Here is a 19,082-nt window from a genome sequence, read left to right as displayed (position 1 = left end):
GAGAAAAGACGGCGCAGCAATGGAGAACCAGCACAGCCGACAAAGTCAAATATATAAATAAAATTATTTAAAAAACAAACAAACTCAGTTTCTTCACAGGGATGTCTGTCTTATCTTCATCCATAAAGTGGATGAAGTCATAACAGTAGTCAAATGTCATTTGCAGAAGTTGGGGACCTTCAGGATTCAGATATATCATGTGCAGGGGATGTGGGAAGTTGGTACAGGGCCAGGGTGGAGGCAAGCCCAGTCCCAAGCTTCTTCACAACCTTCTCTCTAGCATCGTGGTTTGATTTCTTAGGATCTGAGTAAACACTTGGACAAAAAACCACATCATTCGAGAAATACAAAATGTATAAGCTTCAGGAAGCATCTATTCTAAATTCGTGTTTAGGAAAAAAATTAAATTCTTTATGCAAAGGAACAGTCCTGCTAGAAATCCTCCAATTTACATCACTGAATAGAAACATCTAACATCCCACTCACGAATGCTTACCTTTCTGGAGCACTTACTCTAAGCTGAGGTCTTTTTTTATTTTTAATTTTTTTGGCCACACTGTGAGTCATATGGGATCTTAATTCCCCATTCAAGGATTGAACCTGAGCCCCCTGCAGTGGAAGCTCGAGTCTTAACCACTGGACCACCAGGGAAGTCATTGAGGTTTCACATATCTCCATTTTGCAAAGAAAGGAATTCACGGACCAAGGACACACTGCTAACAAATGGTACATCAAGATTCAAACCCAGGTTCCCCTGACCAGTCAGTATACTTAAACACTAAATAGTATTTGATGTACTAGGAAAAACAACTGTGTTTAAACCATGGTGAAGTCACTCTTTTCTCCTGGGAAATTTGTTTAAGAGCCCTTCTGAGGATTTTTGATAAAATGGTATCATGGTCATCATTTGTACATAGATATTTTTGACACAAACGTCCTTACTCATTAATTCAACAGATGTTTCTAGTTTCCCTGATAGTTCAGTTGGTAAAGAATCTGCCTGCAATGCAGAAGACCCCTGTTTGATTCCTGGGTCGGGAAGATCTGCTGGAGAAGGGACAAGCTATCCACTCTAGTATTCTTGGGCTTCCCTGGTGGCTCAGCTGGTAAAGAATACACCTGCAATGCAGAAGACTTGGGTTCGATCCCTGGATTGGGAAGATCCCCTGTAAAAGGGAAAGGCTACCCACTCCAATATTCTGGCCTGGAGAATCCCATGGAATTGATGTTTTTGACATAAACATCCTGACTCATTAACTCAACATATGTTTACTGCACACCAAAATCAAGCCATGATACTAGGCATCAGGGAAGATGCAAATATGACTTCCTATAGGAATTAATAATCTAGCAAGGAAGAGGAAATAAAAGAACACAATTTGATGAATACCATGGGAAAGGTGAAAAAATTGGTTGGAGGTTCAAAGTGGAGAGACAATGTGGGGAGCTTTCGTGAAAATGGTAGCAGTTGGGAAAAGTAAAATATAAATATAAAATTAACATAAAATCAAAAAATGAAAAATAGACATCTAAATAAGGGGGATAAAACAAAAATGAGGTATTATTATCAATTTATCAGCACTGGGACTTCCTTGCTGGTCCAGTGGCTAAGACTCCACACTCCCAATGCAGGGCTCCGAGGTTCCATCCCTGGTCAGGGAATTAGACCCCACATGTTGCAACAAAAGATCCTGAGTGCCACAACAAGACCTGGTGCAGCCAAATGAACAAATATTTTTTAAACGATAAAGATATCAAGACTCCTCCAACAGACACCTTTCCTCCCTTAAAATTATGAACAGTTTTTATGGATTTAGATCCATTGCTGTAATTATGGCTAAAAATGGCTATTCTTAGGAGCAGTGGTGCAGAAAGCCATACTCAAAGTAACATCTCCTCTGAAAGGATAGTCCTCTGTCACAAGAGTGCCACTCTCTAGGGGCAGCGTGGCCACTCCCAACTGACTGCCTTTTACTGATGTTTGTAATACGTGTCAACACGTTGCTATCACTGTGCAGCCCTTATTAGACCGTGAACGACAAGATTCCCCGAGTGATAGTCTAGTCTGTGAGCCGTTGATCAATAATTAGACTTATGTTTTTCGATAACGATAGTGCCCTTTAAACTCTGGAGTTCGGAAGTGGCACAAAATGTGATTCTAACACAGACTAGACTCCCTCACGCTTGAATTTCTCTCGTTAAGTTTCTGGCCCAAATCTGACTCTAGCGACAACGCTGTAAAAAAAAAAAACAATTTCCCAAGTGGTCATCGAAACGACTCCCCTCCTTCTGGACTACGAATCCCATCGTGCATCGCTCCCACCTCCCCCATCGCAGGGGGCGGAGCCGAAGGCGGAGCAGCCACGGCGGCGGCCGGTGCATTCTGGGTGCTGTAGTCAGGAGCCCCTGCTGCCGCCGGGACGGCCCACGTGGTGCTGGTGGCGGCTGCTCTGGGCAGCGGCTACCGCGCTGGGTTCACGAGCCCCCCCGGGGAGCGAGGCTCGCTGGAGCGGCGCGCGGCGCGGGCGGCGGGGAAGGCCGAGCGGCCCGGGTCTTCGCGACGTTTTTGCGACAGCGCGGCCGCGTTCCGCGAGTCCCCGCCCTCCGCTCTCTGAGGAGGTGCCGGCTGTTGTGCGGCGTTGCCTTTCTGTCTGAGTGGACGGGAGAGCGAGCGAGGGAGCGAGCGTGAGCGTGTGTGAGCGCGGCTAGGCGCGAGCGCCCGAGGGAGAGCCCGCCGCGCCGCCGCCGCCGCCCGTCGCGGGGGCCGAGCGCGCGGCCGAAGCGCAGGAGCCAGAGCCCCGGAGCCCGCGGGGACAAGGGCAGCGACCGCGCTCCCCACCCCCAGCCCTAGTCCCTCGCCCTCCTGCGCCCCCGGGTTCCTCGGCGTGTGTCCCCCCACCCCACCCCTGCCGGCTCCCGCCCCGCCGCCCCGCTGGATGTCCCCGGCGCCCTCGCGGGGCCTCCTCTTGCTCCTGCCGCCGCGGCCGGGCCGGCGCTGCGGCCGCCGGGCGTAGAGCGGGCGGCTTCCCGGGGGCCGCGGCTGCCGGAGCCTCCCGGAGGGCCCCCGCCCCCGCGCCGCGGCGCCGCGACCCCAGCTCCCCGGCCCCGCCGGCCGTGACAATGGACTATGACTTTAAAGTGAAGCTGAGCAGCGAGCGGGAGCGGGTCGAGGACCTGTTTGAATACGAGGGCTGCAAAGTTGGCCGAGGCACTTACGGTCACGTCTACAAAGCCAAGCGGAAGGATGGGTGAGTGTCGGCGGGGCAGGTGGGCAGCCTCCCGCGGGCCGGGCTCCGGGAGGACGTGGTGCCCGAGGGGGGCCGAGCCCGCCGAGACCCCCCGCCCCCAGCCCCCGAGCCGCTCCAGTGGTCTCCGGGAGCCGCTCGTCGGGAGGAGCGTCTGATCCACGGGCTCTGTACTTTTCAAGGGCTTCGGTGCCAGATTTCTTTAAATGTTCCTTATAAAACGTCAGCTTAAATGATATTGGAGGGAGGGGTCGATTTATTAGGGGACCCTTCACCCGCCTCTGGACTGACATCCATCAGCCCGGAAGGGAAGCTGGGATCCTTTCCCCCTCACAGGTTGGTGATGGATTTAAGACCCCATTTGGGTTTTATTTGTGGGGAAGAAAGCAGCAAGTCAGTGTGGTTCTGAAGAGTTCCTCCCGGTGATCGATTACCTGCGGCAGAAACGTAGCAGTTGCTGTTTCGCTATCGTTAGCTGCGAGTTTTACCTAGAACAATGGGGGTTTGGTACAGGGTGGGTGGTGGGGGAAAAGGCGAACGACAAATAGGGGTGTCTTATTCAGACCCCCCCCCCAGTTTAGCAGTTGGCAAGGAACTTTAAATAGTCTCTTTGCTTTAAATGTTCTTACCTAGAAATAACTTAATTAAGTCTATGACTGGTAATGCTCCCAATTTAGTTTCCTAAACAGGCAAGTGAACTGTTCATTTTTCCTTTGTCAGTAGATGAATGTCTTGTAATGTTGACAAAAGAGAAGACATTTCTTAGTTGAGAAAATATCTGTTAACTCCTAGTTTTCCTCTTGTGAAAACGGATGTTGTCTTTCTCACCTTTGACACTATAGGAAAAGGCTGGAAAGGACGTCAAAGCTTATATAATCTTTAGATTTTATTATAAACAAAGTAGGTTTACTTGAACATCACTCTTAGTTTGGTTAAGCTGCTGTTTAACGTTTAAAATAATTGCTTTTTTCAACAGATTAGATGGGAGGATATGTTCAGAACGGTATTAGTGCTTAAAAAAATGAAACCATTCATAAAGCTGAAGTTACCTGGGTTGGGGGAAGCCATGTTTATAAATACTTCAGTATTCTCAGTATTGGAAAAGGAAGGAGCTATGTATTCGATATTTTTCTTAGATTTGCTGAGGTATCTTTTAAAAATAACTTAAAATGGACTCTTAAGGAAGAAGATAGTAATTCTAATTAATTTGGAATATAAGTTTCAGTGCTTGTATGCAGCAGTAAAGCAGTACTGGTATCTGCAAAGATAGGGAGTTGAAAACTTGATCCTGTAGGGGCTGCATGTATTCAAAAGCACTTTTCGGTGGAATGGGTAGTTGGGTGACATTTGAGAAATCAGTGTCTGGAGGTACTGCTGACTCGTGTTTAATTATGTTTCTCATTGAAGTGTTACTTTGTAATAAAGTACATATTTAAAAAATTATCCTGTTAACTTCCCATACAATGTTTTTAAGAGCCTTATGCTCTCTCCCTGTCCCCGGGTATTATGTAATTTGGGGCATGTTCATAAAATCCCCGATCCCATGAGGTTAGACATTGTAGTACATTTGACCAGTCTGTCATCTGGTCTATAAAACTCTGGTGACCTTAAATTCTCTTTGATCTCTCTGAAAAAACCAGTTCTGTTTTCACAAATTACCAGTTTAATAAAACATCTAAATTTTATTAACTTTGATTTAACATTTTATTAAAAACTGTAATATTGTTTACTGGCAGGAGGTACTTTTGACCACGTTGTATATCTCTGGTCAAGTTTTCATTTAGGCTAAGAATAATTTTAGGAGATTTAAATTTAATCTGTACAATTTAAAAATAGATGGATGTATGGTATATGAACATTTCTTTGTCATTCATGATAGCCAGGTAGCATTGCATTTGGAAACATTAACTTTTTGTTTATAATTCCTTGGGTTTGTTTTTCAGTAGCCATTAATGATTTTGTTTATAGGAAGAACTGTTTTTTAAAAAATGGATCAAATGTCAAGAGAGTTTTAAAATTACATTCAACAGTTTCTGTGTTCCAGAGGGAATATTTTTCAGTTTGGCTTCTTATAACCTCACTCTGGTAAAATGCAGTATTAAATTTATGAAGCTTTTTTGATCTTATGTCAGTGAAATGTAATTTAATGCATTTTAGTCTAGGTAAAATAAAATTTGTGGCTATTTAATCTTTTATAAAAAGATGATCAGATAATTTGGTTCTAGTATTGATTTATTTTCAAATGAAATTATATATTCTGCAGCTGAAATTTCAGAGAACTCTAGGATCCTAGACAGTAACACCTTCAAAGAGAGTACTCAGATTTAAATAAAATGAAATAAATTTTGTTTTGATGTCAGTTCATTTCAGTCACTCAGTTGTGTCCGACTTTTAGACGCCATGGACTACAGCACGCCAGGCTTTCCTGTCCTTCACTATCTCCCGGAGTTTGCTCAAACTCATGTCCATCGAGTCGGTGATGCCAACCAACCATCTCATCTCTTGTGTCCCCTTTGTCATTCGGCTATTAAAATGAACGTATGTAAATGTATCTTTAATGTTGTCCAGTGAGCATCCTAGACATGATTTATTAGTAAAGGAATTTATACCAGAGGAGTTAGCTTCTTAAATTATTGTTTTAGGAAGTAAAACAACTTGGTCAGTTCTTTGATTTTAAGAAGTAGTAACACTCTCCTGCCAGTATACTAAGTATACCAAGGCATTTTAAGGAATGTGGAGAAGAGGGAGTCCTTTGAAGCATGATTACATACAGGGAAAAGGGACCTTTTATAATTCTGTTAATTTCAGTTTCTAGTAGAGTTAAAACATAAATGTATAATAAATCTTGGGAATAATTTGCTCTCACTGTCACCATAAATGAGACTGAGAGTGTCCTTTGTGCCTTAACACCAAAAGGGTAATCAGTGGAAAGCAGGGGGATTCGTTTTCTTTCTGAGTCAATTGCTTTTCCTCTTTGCAGAATTTAGGCAACCAAACCTGTCTTGTTCAAAGGAATAGAAAAGTGTGAGAACCAGAAAACAAATTTGTGTGTTTAAATTTTAAGTTCTCATTATTGGCACTGGGCATTGTAGAATTTAAAAATTAATTTTGGGTAAGAGTTTGATCTCCAAAAAAGAAAAGCAAAAAGTGTGCCTTGAATAGGGTTCTTAGTCTTCTGTACTCTGTTCAAAAGAACAAACTGGGCTTGGGATTTGGGGGTTGGATAATTGGGATTGTGTGTATGTGAGAGAGAGAGAGAAAGGTAGAAGGGAGGAGAGAAATACACAGAAAACGTTTATTGGGACATTTTTGTAGACAGCACAGAGGTTGGTAGGTAGAAATAGTAACAGTAATAGCTAAATTACTGAGTCTTAGGACGTGGGCAAAGCCTTGACAGCCATCATCTGTTGAATCCTCATAGGTAGCACACCAGTCAGTTGTGTTTTTTCAGTTTTACAGTTGAGGAAACAGAGGTTTAAAAGGTGAAGCAAATTTGTCCATGATTACATGACTAATTAAATGTCAGAGCTGAAATTGCGAGGGTTACAAGCAAGTCTCTTACTCCAGACCCATGCTCTTAACCATCATGCTTTGTATTAAGATAAATATAAGCATAGTCATGGGGATTTGGTGTTTTAGGGAGTCACTCAGAAAACATGAGTGCCTTATCCCTGGGCTAGTCTTTTCAGTTAACTTATACTTTCTTAGTATGTTTCTGAACAATCTTAGTTTTTTCTAGTGCTGCAAAAGTAAGTATATAACCATGTGGGTGTTTCTATTTATTGTGTGTGTATGTGTGTTAGGATGAACTGTTAAGTTGGGGAGACTGGAGAAATGAGTGTGAATTCAGACTCTGCCTCTGATTACCAGTGTGACCCTGGGCAAGTCATTTGTCCTTACAGACCTTTGTTTCCTTATTTCTAGATTACAGGGTTTCAGTTGATAATTTTTGGGGACTTCCTAGTACTGTAATTTGAAGAAGTAAAAATCATGACTATAAAATACTTTTGCAAGATCAGGTAAACAACTACTAAGACAAAAATTTTACTTTAGGCAGTAATATAATTCCATATTTCTTAGTCTCATGCTTTAATGTGGATTCTCATCAACCAGTGAGAAGACAGGTAACTTCCAAAGACTTGTCAGCTCCCACACCTAACACGTGTTTTATCCCACCGTAGCATCCCCTCCGGTTACCTGTGAAGGTGCTGGGTTTGTGTGGCTCTCCCTCTCTTGTGCATCACTCGCTTGGTGTCTAGCATGAGGGACTCATCTGATCTGCACTGACGCTGGGAGTCGGCTTTGATTCCTTAACTGTGATCAGAACTTGGTTGGAACCCTATCTTCCCCTGAAGGATTCTGATAGTTTTCTTCTGAATATTGCTGAACCCAGTATCTACCTTGAATTTGATTTAAGTATTTCTTTAGATGGCAGACGTGGCAAATCCAGCATGTAATAATCCCTGTCACTGGAGATTTTGCATGTCTAGTAAGGAATATTCCTTGTAACATTTAAAACCTGTGATGGAAAGGGACAGGCAGAACATTCACTGTGCATTTCTTACCTGCTGGCCGTTGAACTTACCTGCCTTAGATACTCAGTGAATTCAGATCCACAGGTTAGGCCACTCTGAGGTGTCATTCTTAGATCCCATTTTCTTAGTAGCAAGACTGGCAAATTAATTCATTTTGGATTTGATTGTTTTACAGTTTCTTCTAACATTGGAAGAAATCCATCCCCTCATTCATTCAGCAAATATTTACTGGATCCTTCTATCTGCCAAGCACTGTCCAAGGTATTGACAGTGCCAAGATGAATAAAATAATCCATTATTTGAGAAGACACCTGCGGAGGAAACAAACATGTAAATAAGCTGTAGCAATTTAATAAGCACTACAATAATTAATACCAAGTGCTCTTGGGACACAGACATGGAGCTCCCAGCTTCTCTGCTTTCAGGGAAGCCCCTCACAGAGGGCGGCACTCTGTTGACTGAAAGGACAGGGAAGGTCTCCTCAGAAAGGACATTTCAAGAGGACAACAAGAGTGCCTTCTGTTGTGCACTTACAGACCCCAGCACAGGTTGTGGGTTTGGATTCTTTCTTCCCATGCCTTTCCTCCCTATACCTGTCTGTTGCGAGCGTCTTCAAGCTCCTGCTGTATGCGTAGTGCTCCACACACGCGCTGCAGATGTTCCCTTGTCCGCATTGAACCTGATGAGTCCCCCAGTTCAGCACAGGGATAACTTTATCAGCACGTAGGTGGTGCAGTGGTAAATAACCCCCGCCTGGCTCGGGAAGATCCCCTGGAGCAGGAAATGGCCACCCACTCCAGTATTCATGCATGAAAAAAATCCTATGGACAGAGGGGCCTGGCGGGCTACAGTCCATGGGGTTGCAAAGAGTCAGACACGACTGAGCACCTAAGCACGCATGCACACTGAGCACCTTAATTGTCTCTGAGGCAGTTTGCCATGAGAACATTGGTGCATCTCAGAGCACAAGCAGCCTCTGAAGTGCAAGTGTCTGGTTTAGGAGTAGCTCTCACATGGGAATTGCCACGGCAGGACAACCTTTGGCTTACGGCTCCCGATAGCAGATGATCCTCCTTTGGCCTCATCTCTGTTAGGAGTAGAGAACCAGAATTTTCTAGCTGCTGAGATGGTGGTGGCAGTAGATTGGAGGGGGAATTCCTCTACTTGGGACTCTGGGTGGTGTGAAGAGGTGGTAGGGAGGGGGCTTCCGGCATACTGAATATCAGCCAGGAAAACAGAAATAATGATATATTATTATAGGTTATTGTTGGTCATTTGCAAACTTACCTGCTTTTTCAAAAGTTTGTTCTCTTGGCAACTGTGTCCAGAATTATGATTTACAAACACTTGAAATATCCATATGTAAAGAAACTGTATATGCCAAATCAGTGTTGATAAATATATATATTTTTCCCTGTGGCTAGTGTCATCTTTCTTGTCATGCCTTGCATTGTTGAATGAATCCTCGTTGTCTGGGTTTTTTTTTTTTTTAATGCTTTTTCTGTTCTTAGCTGCTGCTAGGGAATGGAAATCCTACTGTCCTTAGCTACTTCAGAACAGTTTGTGTATCCTTTCCTTCACGGCAGCTTAAGTAGGCCTCGGCCATCTCTTTGAAACTACTGTGATATTTTTTGTCTTTAAATATCTCTTGTCACCGAAAAGTGACTTTCACCTGTTATTTTGATCTTAATACTTAAAGACCCTTTAGTATAATTTCTCAAGATTCTTTAGTGTAGTGATTGTCAAAGTCACAAATCCAGCCCCTGCTGTAGTAAGCTGTTTTTACTGATGGAGTTATGTCATGTCGTTCAGGTGTGTCATCGCAGAAAAAATGCTGAGAATCCCCTTTTTAAAACTGAGATATATCACATACCATAAAATTCACCCTTTCAAAGTGTGCAGCCCACTGGCTTTTAGTCTGTTCACAAAGCTGTGCCATTATCACTGCTGTCTATGCCAGAACATTTTTCTCCTGTCAGAAGGAACTCCACATCGGTTAGTAGTCGCTCCACAGTTCCCCTTCTTCCCAGGCCCTAGCAACCACTCCTGTACTTCCTTTCTCCGTGGATTTGCCTATTCTGAACATTCCATGTAAATGAAAGCACACAGTATGTGGCCATTTGTGTCTTTTACTTAGCGTAGTGTTTTCAGTATGCATCTGTGTTGTGCATGTATCAGTATTTCATTCCTTTTTATGGTTGAAAACTATTGCCTTGTATGGATAGTCCACGTTTTGTGTATCTGTTTATTACTTGGTGGACATCTGGATTGTTTCTACTTCTTGGCTGTTATGATTAATGCCGCTATGAAACTTCATGTGTGAATTATTGTGTAGATACACGTTTTGGGTTCTCTTAGGCATATACCCAGAGTCATATGGTAACTGTGTTTAGCTTTTTGAGAAACTGCCAAATGTTGGAAAGCAGCTGATAACCACTTTGAGTGACTCTACCTTGACTTTGGTTTAGAACCAGGATTTGTCCTTTGTCTGCAAGACCTGGACACCGTAATTTCCAGGACACCTTATTCCCAGCACATTATTGACACACTAGTCTATATCATAGTGATTCTGAAATTCAGATTAATGCAACTGCTCCTCCTCCATTAAATTAGACTGCCCTTCTGAACTTATTCTCAGGCAGCACCTGTTGCTGGGCATTTTTTTTCCCTCAGCTGAAATCAGGTCTGACATATCACTTCAGAAATCCTAACTACTTTTTCTTAAAGTACAGCTCCAATAATCCTCTCTTCACTCATCACCCCACAACACATAGTTAGCTTTTCATAGATATATTCTGTAACTACTTCAGTGTATGTGTGATTACTGTTTATATGTCCTTGGGGTCTTTCTGGTGAATGTTCATGAGTTAGACATTATAGATTTCCTGTAGGGCAGTAATTGTGTTCCCCTTACTTCCTGGCATATTGCCAAATGTTGACAGGTATTTTAATACTTTTTTATTTTTGATGTACCTAAAATTGATATCTGAAAATCTTCCTTTTAAACTTGCTAAACTTAAAAACTTGAGCATATTTTGAAATAAAAAAAGTAGTGTCTTGTGAAAATACCCACAGAAGCTAAGTTTGATGGGCTGGCTAAATTGATAACCAGGAACAGCCTTGAACAAAACCAAAGGCTAGATGCAAGCTTTGTTAATTGAAAAAAGGTATTTTGAAAAATTGAGCCACTACAAAAAATATTTTCTAAAGTATACTTTGCCAATGCATCAGTTTAAATGGGGATCACACCTTTATTTCTAAACTGAAGGAAAATTAGTCTCTTAACCAAAGTTGGCACTTAATTTTATTTAAGCTGTGTGATTGTTTCATATTTGAAATTTTCTTTTGTTATGTGAATAAAAAAATTATGTAGTTTAACAACTACTCAAGGTAATTCAAGTTACTCCTATCTCTAGAGAAGCTCTTTAAAATCTATAACTTTATTGTAACCCATGAGTTCTAATAAACAGTCATCCTAAGGAGAGGAATTCCTCACATCAGGACACCTGCTGTGAGTGTTTCAATACACTTGAATTTTATAGGTTGTCTAGAGAACTAAGGGGTTAAAAAAAAATAACCCAAACTTGTCAAACAGCGGTATCATAGTTTATATTAAACAAGGCATTATTTTGGGGAAAAGAGGAGGTAGGTATTGAAAAATTATTTTTACGTGGCTTGTTTTAAGGAAAGCCAATAAATCGCGTGAAAATTTTAAGCTCATATAGGATAAATACATTTGTTTGGAGTTTTTTCACTTTATGAAAGAAGCCCTTTAAGTAAGGAATCTATCCTAACATACTTATCCTGGGACTCAGTTTGCAAAAAAAATTCAATTTATACACAGTTCCCAAAAAAGTATTAAGCACACAGTAAGGAGTACTTATATTTGTTTTCTACTGCTGACTTAACACTGAAGGTTCTTTGAAATGTAAAATTAAATCATTTAAATATTTGACATTCCATTATACTTTCTCTTTAGCTGTAATGGGAGGGAGGCAAATTTGTGTATTTATAGTTTATTTGGCTATTCACTGAACGGCTGTAATATGCCAGGTTCCAGGTTCCATGCCAGGTATAGGTGATTCAGCAGTGGACAGGCCACAGTTGTAAGTCCTTAGGGAACTTAAAGACTTTTGAGGGGCACAAGGTAAACAGTTTTGAGGTAAACAGTTACTTGTAGTAACTGGGATAGGGCTGTGGTGGAGAAAACAATGAATGAAATATACTATGACCTTATATTTTTTCATTCAAGAATATTATGCGTCTTTCCATGTTTGTGAGTATAGCTCTAAATCCTTATTTATTATTAATTATTAATCCTTATATATTATTAATTATTGGGGGCATCACAGTATTTTGATATACACACAGATTTACATGTAAATATGTATCCAGTTAACCAGTTCTCTAGTGATAGATGAAATTTAAGTAGTCTCTAAATTTTGGCCATTGCAATAAGCAAAGAAGCTCCTAAAAAATATGACTACAGTTCTTCAATATAGTATCAAGTTCTTGCAGTGGAATTTTAGGGTCAAAGATTGTATTCTTTCAACAGCTATATTTCTGTTATTAGATTATAAAATTAATAAGCTCTCAGGATAAATAATAAGCAGAATGCTATGCAGGAAGACAGCAGTCCCCCTCTTTAGGGACAGTTGTCGTCATCCTCCTGTGTGTGTGCAGGTGGAAGCAGGTGTATGCCTGGGTCGACTTTAAAATTTAATACTTCATTCATTTTGAGCAGATAATACATGCGTATGTAAAAAATGCAAGTATGCTGAGGAAGTGAAAACTTAAGTCCTCTCACCTCTTTCTCCTCCAGTCACCCATTTCTTCTTTCAGAGCTGTCCACTTAGATGTGTTTCTTGTGTATGCTGTCCAGCTTGTGGACACAGACATCTTTGGACTTTGTTTATGGTGTTATTTTTTATGTGTAACTTTTATTTTTATGATGTCACATTTATCAGTGGCTGCTGGGTTATATGTAGGAATTAGAAAGGTCTGTATGTCATCATCTTTAAACACAAATTGTTTGATGGCGTATACGTATGTTTTGTTCCTTGCTTTTCTCAGTTTTTATGTTTTGAAGATGGCTACAGTCCATGAGGTCGCACAGAGTTGGTCATGACTGAGCAATCGAGCATGCACACAACAGCTATAATAACGCAGTTCACTTCAGGAGCTTGTCATTCTGTTTTATGAACATACTGTATTAGTGATACACAGATCCAATTGAGGACATTTAGATTGTTTCCTTTTCTTTTTTTTTTTAATGCTCTTAAACAGTACTGCAGTAAATGTCCTTTATATCAGTCTTTGCATACAGCATTCTCTCAGGTGGAGATGGAACTGCCCAGGTCCCCAGAGCCTTCCCCATAGGGAGGTTTGCTGTGGAGGATACCACTGGCAAGGAGCAAGGTGTGCATGAAGCAAGGGAAGCTTCCTCCTAGCTTCTCTCAACTGTTTTGGAGACTGATCAGCGTGCCAAGCACAAGTGATACATGACCCTGGCACGTCCCTGTTAAACTGCTGCAGTGCAGGTCAGTTTCCCAGGAGTATCTCTCTAACAGGCCTGGGCTTCATGCTCTTCTGAGGTCCAGTCTTATGTCCTCAAGAAAGTTTGCACCAATTACACTCTCGTCCAAACTCCCAAAACAAAACTTAATGTGGAAGGAAGAAATGGGAATAAACACAGTAATAACATGCTTGAATCATGGGGGTTAAATGCGTCGTAGAGTCAGAATTGTTTCGAGTTATTCTTTTGGAAACTTGGCTGTACGTTTTCTTTCCCAGCGTAGGCCTGGGTATTTTAGATTGCTGGTTGGCATAAAGAAATTAAGACTTATGGACATTTAAAATTACAGTCATTATGAAGGTCACGTGTTATTTTATGTTCACATTCATGAGATTTCTCTGTTCCAGCTGAACACTGCTGCTGAACTCTGTTCCTGTCGCATGTGACCGGAGCTCTTAATGTAATGTCTCCCTCCAGCCACTTGTTCAGCCCTGACTGCGTGTGCTCCTCTGTTGCTCAAATGATCTTTCTCTGTGTTTCCTGTTGCTTGACTTTGGTCATCTTTTCATTCCCTGACCAGCACTGACCCAGGCTTTTCCTTTTCACCCCTTTTTGGCTTGCTTTTTCTCTGTTTTGTACTGATTTTGACTTTGGCCTTCTTCCTTGTTCCTTGTCCCCTGTCTCAGTCGTAGTCCCCTCTGGGCTTGCCTCTGTGGACAGAAAGCTGGAACCTCTTCTGTCGCCAGTGGAATTGCTTAACTTTGTGTATTCAGCAGTGGTAATTGTATATGTCGGTAGGTAGGCAGCTGATTACCTATAAGACAGTTCTGATGTGTTTTATGAATTTGGAAGAGATTTTTTTAAAAAAAAGTTTTAAGTTCAGCTAAACATTTTCTTCATGACATAATACCTGCTCAACAGAAGTTGGAAAGTACTTACTTCTTATAGACAGATAAGAAGCTGAAAAAGTATGCAAACATTTCATCCTTTTATCTAAAAACCTATTTTAGTATGGATAGCATCCAGCACTTCTTGAGAGTTTAAACCAGATACCCTGAAACTGAAAGTTACTATTGTCCTGTTTTTAGCCAAGACTAGTTAACCTCCACAGAGTCTTGACATGTGCTTGGACGTTCATACATGAAAAACATCAAGAAGCCTGTCAGAGTAGCACGCACATCTCATACTTCACCTGTTGCTCTTCTGCACTTTTTTTTGAAGGGATGGGACCATTCAATTCTGAAAGGTGATTCAACCTGATGTTAACTTTAAATGCTTGAAGTTTTCAATGCAAGCCAGAAATACTAACCAACCTTACCACTTTTTAACCTTTATTTGACTTGGATCATGTAGCATTTGCTCTGTTTCTGTTGCACTTTGTAAAACTGAGCTCACCGAATATAAGTATGCTTGCTGATTTTCAAATCAGAATGCAGCACAGTTACATTTTTCCTTGGTGAAATTCTGTACTATGATTATCCCTGAAATGTTTTGGAATGTAAGATAACATTTGTTAAAATAGTGACTCATTTTTAAGTGTTTAAAAAGTACTTTTGATTTAGTTGCAGTGTATTAAGTAGAGAAATTCAATGCTAGTTGTCTTCACGCAGAAAATATTAGTGAAACCTATCAAGAAGTTACATACATTTTTAGTTCATAAAGCTTTCTAATAGCTTTAGTGAGGTATAATTCACATACCGTACAGCTCGCCTGTTTTAAGTGTACAGTTCACTGTTTCTAGTGTATTCACAGAGTTGTGAATATATATATTCACAAGATTGTGGTTGTCACCACAATCTAATTTAGAATATTTTCATCCCCCCGAAAGAAACCCTGCACCCATTAGCAGTCGTTGCACTTACCCTCCAACCCTCCAGCCTCATGCAACCGCTAATCTGCTTTCTGTCTGGATTTGCCTGTTCTGGACATTTCATTGAAATGAAATCATACAATATGTGGTTTTTTGTGACTGGCTTCTTTCACTTAAGGTAATGTTTTTAAGGCCCATCCATGATTTAGCATGTATCACATTTTGTTTTTCATTCATCAGTTGTTGGATAGTGGGGTCGTTTCCACTTTTTGGTTATTATGAGTAAGGCAGCTATGAACATTGGTGTGCAAGTACCTGAGTCCCTTCTTTCAGTTCCTTGGGTATACATGCGCCTAAGATACACATACAAATGTGGAATTTGGATATACACTTAGGAGTGGAATTTCTGGATCATATGGTACCTGAACGCTGGCCTTGTGAGTAACCACCAGACTGTGTCCTCAGTGGCCACACCATTTTACATTCCCACTAGCAACCCACAAGGGTTCCAGTTTCTCCACATCTTTGTTAACACTTTTCTTCCCACCCCAACCTTTTTTTTTTTTAATATAGCTATCCTTATGGGTGAGAACACTTACTAATTTTTATTCTCATAGCAGTATTAGATATGAGATTGACATGCAGCATACCAGCTGGATCAGTTCGTTTAATCTTTCTGAGCACTGTGGATTTCTTGTGTATAAAAACAGATTCATCCCACAGAGATCCTTTGTATAGTATATGATAAAGCATGTAAAGAAAGTTTTCAGGCTCTCATAGGGCCATGTAAATTATACATATTTTAATGTATTTATTAAATTAATCTCACTGGTTCTATCGTTTGTGGTTCCACTATTTCTCCAGTGCCCAATTATGCTAATTTGTATTTTTCAGGAAGAATTTGTGATGTTTATTAGTAGACAGTTTTCCTAAATATGTCTTTTTGCAGATAGTAACTTACAGTTGCTCTGCCTACGATGTCATGGTTGTGTTTCTGAGAAATCTCTTACAAAAAATCTCTTATAAAAACAGCTCTTTCACTAGAGTATGGGGGCTAGAGGGCTTTTGTTGGACTTGGCTGTGATATAAGTATTTTTTTAGTGGTATTCTAAGAGGAATACCTCTGTTGACTAAACAGGACAGAAATAAACTTTGCTTCTTTACCATTTAGTCTACTCAGAAGGTTGAGGTTCCCCAACCTTTGTCCCTGATTGAGCAGTCTTGCTGGTAGTACTGCTACCACTGCCAGTGGTAAAAGAATAAAAAGAATACTTGGGTAAGCAAAACAGTTCCATTCCAGAAGAACACCCAGACAGTCAAACACTGCATCTGTGTGTGCCTGTTCTTTGCATGCAACTATTATTTTTCCTGTTTACTCTGTGCTGGTTCCAGTTTGCATTGTAATAATGCCTTTGTGTGGAGATTTTTCCCCCCTAATTAATTGGTGATGTTATAACCATATTGTGTTGTAAAAACTCATGCTATAAGGGACTTGCCTGTATTTGCCAGTACAGAGTAGATAGTAAGTACTGTGAATATTTGTTGATTTCAGGTGACCAGATGACCCATTCTATAGATTGAGACATTTGTCATTGCTGTAACTCAGTGCAGTGTTTATGCTCAGCTCAGTAAACAGTGCTTATTGATAGGATCTGGTTGTACCAATACATTTGTTCCTGTTGAAAGTGTTTGAGTGGGTTCCAGAGAATTGCAGGGGGAGGTTATCTCTAGAAAAACACATGTGTCGGGGAGTTGAGCAGATGAAACAGTAGTCCCCTCCTTATCCAGACGGGATACGCTCCAAGCTTCCTGGTGGATGCCCGAAACCTTGGATGGTAGCGTATTTCCTGTGTTCTCTCATATACTAAATGTACACAGCATGGTACACTGGACAGAGAAGTGATCCTCATCCTTGGCGAGACCCAAGATTTCATTATGCTGCTCAGGATGGCTTGCAGTTTAAAACTTACGAATTGTTTATTTTCCGTTTAATATTTTCAGACTGTGGTTGACCACGAGTAACTGGAAACGCTGGTAAGGACGGACTACTGTGTTCACTGTATCATTAGACCGTGTGTTGAAAACAAAGTGGAAAATGTAATCCTACCATTGTACAAAATCATGAGACCTTTTTGCTTTTGACGAGCATCGTCATGTTGTAGGAAGACAAGAACTAGAATAGCTCTGGAGAAAGGCAGATAAAATGATTGGGAGAAGAGTACCATAGTGTATAAACTGAAAGGATTTGGGTCTTTCAGCTTGGAAATTGAAGGGATAGATTTGAAGTATGGTCAGTCCTGGGGACAGAGTGGAACGTCAGCGACATTGTTTCTGGGACCCTTTGGATGTAAAAAATCAAGGATACTCGTTTCCTTTTTGGGACTTCCATGGTGGGAAGTGGTTAAAACTCCATGCTTCTGCTGTGGAAGGTGAGGGTTTAATCTCTGGTTGGGGAACTGAGATCAATCACCTGCCACTTGGTGTGGTGAAAATTTTAAATAAATAAATAGAATGATGTAGTATTCGCACATACATGAATGATGCATATCGTCCCATATACTTTATTTTTTAATTGGAATATAATTGCTTTACAATGTTGTATTAGTTTTTACTGTACAACAGGGTGAATCAGCTATGTATATACACATATCCCCTCCCTCTCGAGCCTCCCTCCCGCCCCACTTCCCACCCTCTAGGTCATCACAGAGCACTGAGCTGAGCTCCCTGTTGTATAAAGCTGCTTCCCTCTACCTATTTTACACATTATAGTATATATATGTTAATGCTACTTTCAATCCATCCTACGCCCTCATTTCTGCCCTGTGTCCACAAGTCTGTTCTCTACGTCTGCACCTCTATTCCTGCCCTGCAAATAGGTTCATCAGAACTATTCTTCTAGATTCCATATATATGCATTAATATACAATATTTGTTTTTCTCTTTTTGACTTACTTCACTCTGTGACAGAATATAGGTTCATCCATATCACTATAAATGACCCAAGTTTGTTCCTTTTCATGGCTGAGTAGTATTCCATTGTATATATGTACCGTATCTTCTTTATCCATTTATCTGTTGATGAACATTTAGGTTGCTTCTGTGTCCTGGCTAAACAGTGCTGCAGTGAACATTGGGGTGCATGTATCTTTTTGAATTATTATTTTCTCCAGGTATATGCCCAGGAGTAGGATTGCTAGGTCATATGGTAGCTCTGTTTTTAATTTTGGGGGAACTTTCTTACTGTTCTCCATGGTGGCTGTACCAACTTACATTCCCACCAACAATGCAGATGGTTCCCTTTTCTCCACACCCTCTCCAGCATTTTTTGTTTGTAGATTTTTTGATGATAGCCCTCCTCCTTTCCTAAAGTTGATTGTGTCTTTTCTCTTGATTTCCAACCACTCAGAATGTTAATTTGTTAAATCATAGTTTTTACACACAGTTAAATTTTTTCACCTCTTCACTGTATTTCGGTTTTGCATAATTAAAAGGTTGTAGATCTGTGAATGCTACAAATAAAGCTTGAAAGTTCAAGTAGTCTTTTGTTTTAAGGTATCACCTATTTTCTTAGTTGTTCATAGAATATGTAATAGCTTGAGTCATTATTAAACAACACTTCCCATACAAAGAATAATCTGTCATAGCTATGTAAACTATATAATAACCAGGATGCATTTTTTCTTCATGAAGCACCTGTATAATTGTTCTCATAGCTGTTTAAATTAAAACAGTACTATGGCCAGTCAGTAACTTAACTACACTAAAAAATGATTTTCTTCTTCCTCCTTCTCTGCACATACATAGACATAGGTATTTTGGGATGTATATATCTGTATCTGTCTCATGTATGTGAAAGTTTTTATCTGTGTAGGTGTACATGTATATATGTATGTGCATGTATTTATATATGCGTTTTAAATATATTTACAGTAATGTGATCAGATATCACTAAATGTGAGGGTTTCCATCAAAGTAAA

At 40.6% G+C, this 19,082-nt stretch overlaps 1 protein-coding gene across 8 annotated transcripts in view; it reads left to right on the top strand.

The window, feature by feature from the left end:
* The first annotated feature begins 2,613 nt into the window (after nucleotides 1–2,613).
* The window catches only part of CDK8 (cyclin dependent kinase 8), a 72,793-nt gene continuing 56,324 nt past the window's right edge, over nucleotides 2,614–19,082 (top strand). For 6 of the 8 annotated variants that reach the window (XM_081550966.1, XM_081550967.1, XM_081550973.1 and 3 more), the window contains exon 1: nucleotides 2,614–3,248. In XM_081550966.1, coding sequence (XP_081407092.1) covers nucleotides 3,245–3,248 — 4 coding nt within the window. In that variant the 5' untranslated portion in view covers nucleotides 2,614–3,244. Of the gene's footprint in view, nucleotides 3,582–19,082 lie in introns of all 8 variants that reach the window. The other 2 variants (XM_081550964.1, XM_081550963.1) reach the window with 1 other exon arrangement.

This window comes from Giraffa tippelskirchi, chromosome 12 (genome assembly GCF_054371585.1).
Source record: "Giraffa tippelskirchi isolate mGirTip1 chromosome 12, T2T-mGirTip1v1.2.pri, whole genome shotgun sequence".
Lineage (NCBI taxonomy): Eukaryota > Metazoa > Chordata > Mammalia > Artiodactyla > Giraffidae > Giraffa > Giraffa tippelskirchi.
The sequence above is the reverse complement of the archived record's forward strand: the minus strand, read 5'-3'. Positions and strand labels throughout refer to the sequence as shown.